The following is a 10496-nucleotide window of genomic DNA, read 5'->3' as shown; positions in this document are numbered from 1 at the left end:
TGGATGGTTGATCCATTATGACGGTGCTTCTTCTGGATTGTGGGTGCATACGTCAACCATAAACTTGACCTCGTGAATGGAATTTTCCAATGGTATTGGTTGTAATGCTCTACTGGGAGTGCCAAATATGTTACCAAACATTAAAATTTAGTCAATGGTCAACTAATAACTCTCGATTTTGGTTCCTTTGTCTTAAAGCAATTGCGTTTAGGAATGAAATTCATTTCTTGACAGTGAGCCCCTTATCTACTTTAGAGATAATTAATTACAGTGTGTGGGGATGTCGAGCTACTTCACTAAAAAAAGAATAAAATGCATAAAATAGCTTGATTGATTGGATATCCTGAATGATTTATAACATGTAGTATTTATAGAGGAAATTATCCTACTTGTCATAGAATCGTGGCCTACAAAAAACTAGTTTCATTCGACTATTTAGTAAAACCTAATTGTCCAATTCTACTGCATTTTGACTGAGTTCAAAATCTTGACGACTATGACGAATCTCAATAGACTTGAGAAAAATTCGGTTGATTCATGTTCAATTATGATCGTACACACCTTAACATGTCATTTATTTTTATACTTAAGCACATACATACTATACAGATCAATTTCAAATACAAACCAGTTTTATAAAAATTAAAACAAAGGAAGACTAACCAAATATGAAAATGACATATATTTGTTACTACTAAAATCAAATAAAAAATTTATTGTAACACCTTTATATTAACTATCTAGCAACCTAATATGAAGTCTTAAACATGATAGTACAATAATATTACAATATAGGTCTTCTCTAGAATTTGATTGGCAATCCCACTTTAATGAAAATACAAAATCAAAGTCCAATGCCCCCATTGCTCCAGCCTCTTCAGACCTCTAAACTTGTGGTTCTTTACCTGAATAAAAGAATAAATAAGCATGGGATGAGACATCACAATTCACATCCTAATTAAATTTTAAAAATATATTAAAGTATAAATAAAATGTTCATAAATAGAATATTTTATTACAAGAAATTACAATAAATTAATTAATAACAATTTTCATTATTCAGCAGAAATTTCCTAATAGTAAAAACCATTACCTTTATCCTTCTTGGAAGGTTTTCGCCCTCTTTTAATTTGTGTTCCCTCAGCATCACCTTCAGCATCATCTGTAAATAATGTTGAAGCCATTATGTAAAAATTGCTTTTAGAAAAAAGAATGACAATTTGCCATTATTTAGCAGAAACTTCGTCACAATAAAAACCATTTTCATTACCATTATTTTCCTCCGCTGAAGGTTTTTTTTTGGATTTTGATGCTTTCTTGGCTTTTTGTTCCTGCAACTCCAGCATCTTTTGAGACGGTTTTCGCATTCTTTTACCTCTTGTTCCCTCAGCATCATCTGTATATAATGTTAAGGCGTTATTCATGAAATCTACATTTGGATCAGCTGTTTCTGAAAGGGGGGCTTGTTCAGCAGTTTCTGGAAGAAGAGATCCAGAGTTATTGTTGTCCACCGGATTTGAAGAGCCTTCTAAAAGTTTGTCTTGTGATTCAGGAACTTGTGGTTCAGGAGGATCAGGAATGGGAGTTACTGGCAGGTAACATAACTCTTCTTGAGACATATCAGAGTCACTGAAAGTGGTATCTTTCTCCACTGTCAAGATGTCAACTTCCTCATCTTCATCAACATGAGATACAACCTGAAAGCGTAAGAACTTAGGATCAAAAATTGAACAGGATAGAAAAGCTATCTAACACCAACACTTCTGAAAAAATATGTGTATATTAGGCCGAGACGCTTGCAATCACCTTTAATTTATTCATTTTTTCAAATTATTATCTGTGTCAATATCAGGGTCGAATCGTGAAGAAAAACATAACTTACATGACATTCTATCACTCGCGTACCTTTGTCCTGGGATTCAAATCAAATTCATCTTCTTGCTCCACAAGATCCACATTTTCATCAATCTCTGTGAAATCAGGAGATAAAGCACTCCAATACTCGGTGTAATGTTTAGTCCAGATATAAACTGCACCGGTCACAGAAACAGATACAACGACAGGACGTACGGGATGCCATGCCAAATCGAGAAGAGTTTCCTTAGGCCCTTCCAGAATTCTCGCACGATGTCCTTCTCTATTCCATATGTAAATCTTGTGTTCTGCTTTGTTAGCAGAACCACCAACAACCCACTCACCGTCAGCACTGAAACATGGTGCTTTCCAGTGCACCTTCTTGACTGAATCTTTAAATTCTCCAATCAAGGTTAAACATTTTGATCCTGCAACCTTCAACTTCTCAATGTCATTTAGATCATTTTGGTTCTCATTCAGTTCGATAAGTGCTCTGATTTCATCTTTCAAAGGGAGGAGGTTTTCATAGATCCTAATTACTCGATCATACGAGTTTGTTAAAAGATATTGTCCATTCCTGCTGAATACAACACTCTTCACTACAGAATCAGATACATGAACCGCGGCACGCACCTCACCGTCTTTACCATCAATCACAAGAATTTCCCCTTTTGTGCTCCCCACATAAACCAGGTTGCCATATCTGTTAAAACATGCAGCGGCGGGCATGAAGGGGGATCCACCAGACGACTTAGACTTCTCTAATACAGAAGTTTTCAGAAGAGTTGTATTTCCCGAGTTTAAGTCAACAATCATTGGAGTACTTGAAACCGGACATACCAAGCAGAGAGACGAAGAACTTGGACAAAACCGAACTTGTAGAGGAGTTTGTTGCAAAAATATTCTAATTGTCCTTGTACTACTCATAACATCCCACAATATTAGCGACTTGTCGGCCGCAGATGCAAGAATTCGATTACCACTTCTGGACCAACAAATACTAGTTATGGGAGAAGAGCATTCATCATCTCTAAGCTCTTTAGCAATGCCCCTGGTTTCAAAATCCCAGATAACACAGCTTCCATCGTGGCACCCAGCTGATTCAATTGATCAAATAAGTAAAAGTTCAACACTATGAGTATGGTGTCTTGTGTCTCTGTTTGGTAGAAAATAAAATATACTCCTACCGATGTGAGCGTGTGTCTGGTGTCTTTGTCCGAAAAATGGTTACAAATATAAGGGAAAGTGAGAGTTACCAGCAAGCAGAGTACCGCGGCGATTGAAAGCGACACATTTCATTGTTGGTTCATGTTCCAAAAACTCATCTATAACTTCAGGGAAACCTTTCATAACATGTAATTAATCATTATGTCAGAACTTAGAATATAAAAATAAATGAACGAAAACTATATGAAATAAAATGGAAGTGAGATAAATGGACGCGTTTGTTCATTGTTACTTGAAGGTAGAGAGAATGGAGAATGAAGAAAATTGAAGAGAGAAAATGAACGGAACAGAGTATGGAAGAGTGAGAGGGAAAGTGGAAGCTCGAAATATGATCATTTTTTTTATTAAGAAATAATTGTACTTTCAATTTAATTTTAAAGAGGCTAGAGGCCAAATTCACATAAAGTGTTGATTTATGAAATCTCAAAATCAAATCCATATTTAATATCAAATATCTTTGTAGTTTTTGATATATACGAAAAAGTTTATATAATTTCATTATGTATTTTTGATGAATAATCTATGGATTTATTTTATAGATAAACTAGGACAAATTCAAATAATTAAAACAATCCAAACCAAGAATCTCTATAAGAGACTTATATACTTCTATTTATCATGAAGTTGAAAGAAGTAAATGTAAAACACAAAAATAAAAATAAAAACTTTACTATCTCTATTTAACCTTAAACTGAATGTGTTGAAAAAGTGGACAATGTGATTTGTCTCTAAAAAAAATGTATTTGTTTTATAAATAATCAGACAAATTCAAATAATGAAAACAAACCATGGATATGAAAAAGAGACCAATAAACTACTATCTACCATGAAATTAAAAGAAACAAAGTATAAAATACAACAACAAAAATTGATGTGTTTGTTTAAATTAAAATCAAATGTGACAAAAGAGTGATCAGCGTGATCAGTCTCTCAAAAAACGTGTCGTAAATGTATTAGACAACTTAAAGAAAAGATCGTGAATTTGAATTACTATATTATAAAAAACATTTACTCGATCGCATCCATTATCAATTAAATAAATTAAATCTCCGCTAATTTAATAATGATACTTATGATATTTTACAGAAAATCTAATGCAATACCTTCATTCAAAGCCATTAAATCGGATGACGACATACTAGAACTAGAACGATCTTTCAAACCATGTGAGAATCTAACTGCAAACTCCCAACTAAGGTTAGCAGATACCTTCAGACGACTAGGGTGGGGGTAACAAAGACTCTGTAGAGATTGGGGTAACAAAGACTGTCTTCTGACGGCTAAGGTTAACAGAGACTATATTGCGGCTAGGGTTAACAAAGACTCTGCAGCGGCTAAGGTTAACAAAGACTCTACGACGCCGATCTTTATATACTAGTAAATTTTATTAGAAATGGAAATTATAAAAAGAAAATGAATTTTATATATATTAAAGTTACTTCTATAAAAATATTGTATACATCTAGTACCATTTTAAAATTAAAAAAAAAAATGGGCCTAAGTAAAAAAAAAGAGAACTACATTGCAACAAATCGATGAAAAGAAAACCTCGTACAATCAGCAGCAAAAAATAAACCCAATTGATCAAAAAGTACATGTTTATGAATACTCAAATCGAAAAAAAATCCTTGCATCCCATGTTGCTTAAAACATCAGTGAAAGCATTTGCTTTGTGATAAGTGTTATGGCATAGACCAAGGCCTTATCCACTTAGCGTCATATCACAAAGTCTAGGGAGTTAAGGTAACTTGCAAGTTATTCACACCTATTTTTGTACCTGCTCCTGATCGCCAGATCACAAGGACTATTAGATCCTCTGACAGTTGTCCCCAACGAATGATCTAGAACCTCATAACTATAAGATAATCACAATCTAAAAACATACTAGCTTTAGGTGGGATAACACCTAAAGATCTCCATATAATAAGGACATGTAGATACTTTAGCATTTGTCATTTGAGGCATTTGTTCTCAAAGAATACTCGAGTATATTTGAATTATGACACAATTACACTTAGCAATACACCTGATCAGGGATGATCGGTTCCCAAAGATCACCAGGTGACATCTATGATATATTTTAACATTTGTTCTCTAACACAATTTTCCATATATAATATTGTAGGACCTCTAAATCCTAGAATCCTACTATAAAAGTCGATCCTACAATCTAGACTCAAGTACACACTATTCTAAAACCCTAAATCTGACACTTATGATTGTCACTAACTTGATCGTCATAGTGTTTATAGGTACACCCACCAAATAGTGTGTTTGTTCGCACAGGTTTTTGCGCGAACAATCTCTAGCCTTTTATTGAGGTTTACTTGCAGGATCGACTACAAAATCAGATTAAGTATTAAGTTTATGGGATGTTTTGTTTAAATGTTTGGATTAAGAAAACAGTAGACAAGAAATGCTTGTAAAAGGTGCAATTAAAATAAATGAATGAAAGACAATATAAACCGTAAATGGAAAAGCAGATAAAAAGACTTGGTAATTTAAATTGCTTGAAGGTAAATGTGGACGCAAGCATACATTTTTGTATGAATGAACTATTTTCTCTAAACGCTTGATACTTTGAGTGTTTTCCCTCTACAATGTTACAAATGCGACCCCTAAAACTAACAATGAACTTTTCTTAAATAGGAAATAAAATTAATTGTTATTTTGCTCTTGATGATTAATAGTTTGACATGTGTCTGCCCACTTCCTTTATAACTTCCCATATTCTTGCTATTTTCAAATCTTACCCGCGTAAACTGTCATTTACTTCGACTTCGATCTGCACATTTTCTATTTGTCAGACCTATTTCAACTTGGCTTGTGTTCCGTGTATGTCTTGTTTGTCGAACCCCTTCGACCATGTTCACTCTTCTCGACGCTTCATTTTGTGATTCCATACTTCTTGTTTCGATTTTCCTCCTTTGCATAGTCGAAATTTGTTGGCTAACAAATTCCCCCCCTAAAAGGCCAGTTTCGACTGAGAAAAGTTTCGACTGAGAAACTTGGTGTTTTGTCTTTCCCAATTTCGAATGGGTGTCTAATTGTTGCTGACATCATATGCAATGATGACACCTTTCTGCGCCACGATTTCCAAGGGGAAATGTCATTGTTTGTAGCTACTCCCTAGGTCGTGGGTTTTCAACCACCTTTACTAACTTTCCACTACAGCAGAAACTGAACAATTTTTTTACCCTTGATTGTCTCTTGGTTGGCCTCAACTTTTGCTTAAAAATACCATTCTTTCCATTTTTTGTTTTCCTTCTTCTCCGTTTGCGCATATTTTTCTGCAACTTTCAGAACAATAATACTTTCCTCGTTTCCCTTCTTTCTTTTGTTGAAATGGCCTCTGCTAACGCTATGGATATAGTCACCTACAACATTGGTAACAACCCTATTGCTTTTAACCTTACTGAAGAAGAAAGTCTAAAACCCATTCCTCAACCAGCTTCTAGTGACGAAGTTGTAGTAGAGATTTGGCAACGTCAAATGCTCATTCCGTTTGTTGTTGCTGAAAAGCTTCTCGCTTTCCACGTGCCATATTCGGATACAAAAACGCAACCGAAAAACATCCAGTTGTTCCACCGGCCTTTGAGAGGAATGGTTCCATCGACCTAAAGTTCATGGACCCAAAGGCCAGGGTTCTTAGGTTGATGCCCACTCTTGGTAACAAAGAGTATGTGGCCTGGCTCGGCAAAGTCCAAAACAAACGTCAGGAACAATGGAAAATGGCTAGCATCTTCGATGCCATCCAAATTTCGATAAAACTCCCATCGAATCAACCCATGTATGTTGCTTGCTTCAATGTACTTCTAGGAAGGTTCTACTAACACCTTCCAACTCCATTGTGGCATGTTTACGCCTACCCTTTTCGACGTGGTAGCCATCACTGGTCTCTCACCTTTAGGCGAAACATTCGACCCAACTCTTCCAATGGAAAACACTTTTGCCTTCAATCATGCAAGTTTTCAAAATTACATTAAAGATCACTATGATCAAGACTCCACTAAAGTGTCCGACGAGGAAAACATTTTTTTCTTAACTCTGTAGATCTCACATTATTTGTTTTGTCCTGGCTCTCTGCAGATAGCTAAGAGCTGTATAAGCCCGGCGATCCAAATTCATAAAGGTCGACAGGTTTCTTTGGGCAAGCTTCTACTAGCATCTCTGTACCACTCTCTAGGGCTCACGACAATGAAGTTAAAGCTTATCCACTCTACTTCTAAGGCCTTAAATCTGTCTGGCCCCATATGGTTGCTATAACACTGGCTAAATGCCACTTTCGAGTATCAATTGGGTTATCTTGTGTCGGCGTGTATGATGCATTTGACCCAGGATTGACCTATAGAAGGTGTAAGACTTGCCTTAATGACCTGTTAGGAGACCTCCAACAAACATCTTTTCATGAAGTACATTAATATGTTCATTGAAGCCACCTCTTTCGTTCCACGCATGGCCCCTTTTGTGGATCGAAACTTTGGTCCGACATGATTCAAAAACCCTTTTCCCGATGACTCTCCATAAGCTACAGTACTATCGAGCACTATGTGGAGGGAATTTTTGACTCCCACGATGTTGTCCTTCAGTATAGAGATTGGGTCGAAGGGGTACAGATTTATGAACTATCAGCCCAACTTGGTGGCTCGACAACTTGGCCTGAGCCTGATGCCTCCAAAACCTTTGGCGTATCATTCAACTGATATTGTGTGGGTTGGTCAACAACTGAACTTTAAAGGTTACAAAGCTTGCCTCAAATTTCACAAATCGACTTAGTACCTTGAGTTACCCGTTTTCAAATTTCACCAATCCTTCCTAACCACCAAGGACTTCGACAAGTGGTGGTCTGAATACCAACGCAAGTATTTCCCCAGTGCACTCTTCCTCCAAAATTTGATCGACGTTTTTTCTGCCCTTGCTGGAGAAACATCGGCTTCACAACCAAATACTGACACTCGTATCGAGAACATTCAAACTATTGATGTCGATGAGGACCAACCAAAGAAGGTAACTACTGCTCCCTTTCCTTTCCTTTCTTTAAGAAGCAAAATTGACTAACCTTCTCTGTATTTTTTTTCTAGGGTCGAAAGCGGGCTCCAGTTGTTGCGTCAGCCCCAAATAAACCCCCTAAAAAGCAAAAAGCATATGCAACTCTGAAATCACAGGTATTTCACATCTTAGTGTTTCATGATGTTTTAATTCGATAAACCTCTTACGTTTCTCATGACTTAGGTTTTTGAAGAAATGCCTTCTGTTGTAAATGAGGCTTCTGATAGCAGCACCCATTCTCACATTTTCCTACCGTAAAGTCTCCACCATCTACTCTGTCCACTCCGGCAAGAAAGAAAAAGAAAATTCCAGCCAAGAAACCATCTTCAAAAATTGTTTCTTCGACTGCAAAGATTTATGTCCCTGACAATCTTACTAAGATCTTTAAACCCATTGGTCAAAAAGAACCTACTCCAACTTCCCCAAAACACGTAGCTCCCGAGGTATTTGAACATTCTTGTTTTGTAACCTCGTGAATTATTCCTCGACATTGATCCTAACTTCTTTTTGTAGGGAAAATGGTTGATTTGACACTTGCTAGGGACAGCAACGTAAGGGTCAAAGCTAAGAATCCAGCTGAGACTTCCACCCTTTTGAGTCCCCAAAAAACTGATGAGTTTCACGGCATGTCGACTAAAGACAATCAAAATCCCAACATACATCAAATTTAGGATCCTTCAATTGCTGCTGCCGAAGGTAATACAACTGCTACTGGTGGCAAAACCCTTCTAACTGCTGCCAGCAATCTGACTGGCGAAGGAAAATCAAATCCCCTAGCCTCTGAGAAAAGTTCCCCCCTTGTACAAGATAAAAGTTCCAATAATTCTCTTAATCTAGAGGAGATTCTCTCTCTGAAACAACAAAATCCAGTATAGACGATTGATGCTCAGCCCTCTAGCTCGAGTGCCATGCCTATTTCATAAATGCATGCTTCCATCATTCTAAAACTTCAACAGCTGGAAACCTATTTGTTTGAGCGTGAAATTTTGGTCGTCGTCGCAGATGAAGAGGCCTTAGGGGTCGACGTTATCAATCTGCTTGACAAGCTTTCTTGACATAAAGTTCCTGCTCCTGTGGCCAAATATATGATTGAATTTGAAGCCTTCTTCACTCACCTTGTCAAATACCTCACTCTTTATCGGCACGCTGCATTCCAAATTAAAACGAAGCTCAACTAGATGAGACGAGAATGAGACTTCAGCGAAATTTGTGAAAGGAAACTCAATGATTTTGAGACCAATAAGCAAGAGAGTTTCTACCAATAACAAGCCTTTGACCAGCAAATCTCAAACTATCAAGCTCAAATGGTTGAGCTCACCAAGAAAATTATTGAATTTGAGAAACAAAAATCCTCCTTGGATTCAACTGAGACTCTGTCGGCTCAAGATGTTATTGATTAGGAAGTTTTCAAAGGAATTGCACATGGTGGGAAGGCCCTTGAAATTAAAGACAGGATTGGCCAACTGTAGGAGAAGAGGGACCTCCTCGACAGCAGGATTGATCATGAGAAGACCCTTTTTTAAGACTTTAAGTCTAGATTTCCTTCCTAATGTATTTCTCTGTCGAGACAATGTAACTCCGCTTGGAGATTTTGTATGCCATCTTGGATTTTTCCATTTTTGCTTTGATAATTTATGACAAGTTTTATTACCTTTTAATTTGAATCTCTTGGAGCATAGGTTTATATTTTTTCAAATATTTCTCATTTACCCTAAAGATTCGTCGATCAATACCCAGCTCTTGAATTTCATAGGCATTATTCGTAAACGTTTGGATTACTTAAAATGGTCCCTCCCAATTTGGTGACCATTTTCCTAAAGTTCGATCTCTTCGATCCATGGGTAAGATCACCTTCCAAACGTAATCATTTATTGAAAAGGTTTTTATCTTAACCTTTTTATTGTACGCTTTGGCCACACGTGTTTTTTGTCATAACAATATGTCTATTACAGCCAACCTTTCTTCGTCTAAATCGGTCATTTTGTCAAACATCAGTCTCCAATATTGTTCAGATTGAATCTCGTTTTGTCGATATACCCTAACTAATTATAAACAGATTTCTGCTGGCAACAAGGCATCATGGCCAAATGTCAAACGAAAAGGCGTTGAATTGGTTGCCTCCTTTGGGGATGTTCGACAAGCCCACAGAACTTGATATAATGTTTTATGCCAATTCTTAGGTTTTTTGGCAACATGTTTTTTGATCAAATCAATGATCACTTTATTAGATGCCTCGACTTGGCCATTTTCTTGGGCGTAGTAAAGGTGTGGAAGTAACCAACTTGAATCATGTTTCAACAGTAAACTCTTGCATCTTTTGACAAACAAAAACTGAACCTTGATCTGTAGTAATGGTTTCAGGAATT

The 10496-nt window shown here is 36.7% G+C and overlaps 1 protein-coding gene across 1 annotated transcript; it reads right to left on the bottom strand.

The window, feature by feature from the left end:
- Positions 1-667: 667 nt before the first annotated feature.
- Positions 668-4432, bottom strand: LOC127118585 (protein RBL). The gene is made up of 6 exons (XM_051048800.1): positions 4185-4432; positions 3111-3197; positions 1906-2951; positions 1271-1697; positions 1094-1162; positions 668-905 (listed from the first exon to the last, which is right to left on the bottom strand). Exons 1-6 carry the CDS (start codon positions 4216-4218, stop codon positions 886-888), a joined length of 1683 nt encoding a protein of 560 aa, XP_050904757.1. The 5' UTR covers positions 4219-4432; the 3' UTR covers positions 668-885.
- Positions 4433-10496: the final 6064 nt, after the last annotated feature.

The sequence above is a fragment of the Lathyrus oleraceus genome, chromosome 2 (assembly GCF_024323335.1).
Source record: "Lathyrus oleraceus cultivar Zhongwan6 chromosome 2, CAAS_Psat_ZW6_1.0, whole genome shotgun sequence".
In the NCBI taxonomy this organism is placed as follows: Eukaryota; Viridiplantae; Streptophyta; class Magnoliopsida; order Fabales; family Fabaceae; genus Lathyrus; species Lathyrus oleraceus.
Note: the sequence above shows the minus strand (reverse complement) of the source record. Positions and strands in the feature narration are given on the sequence as shown.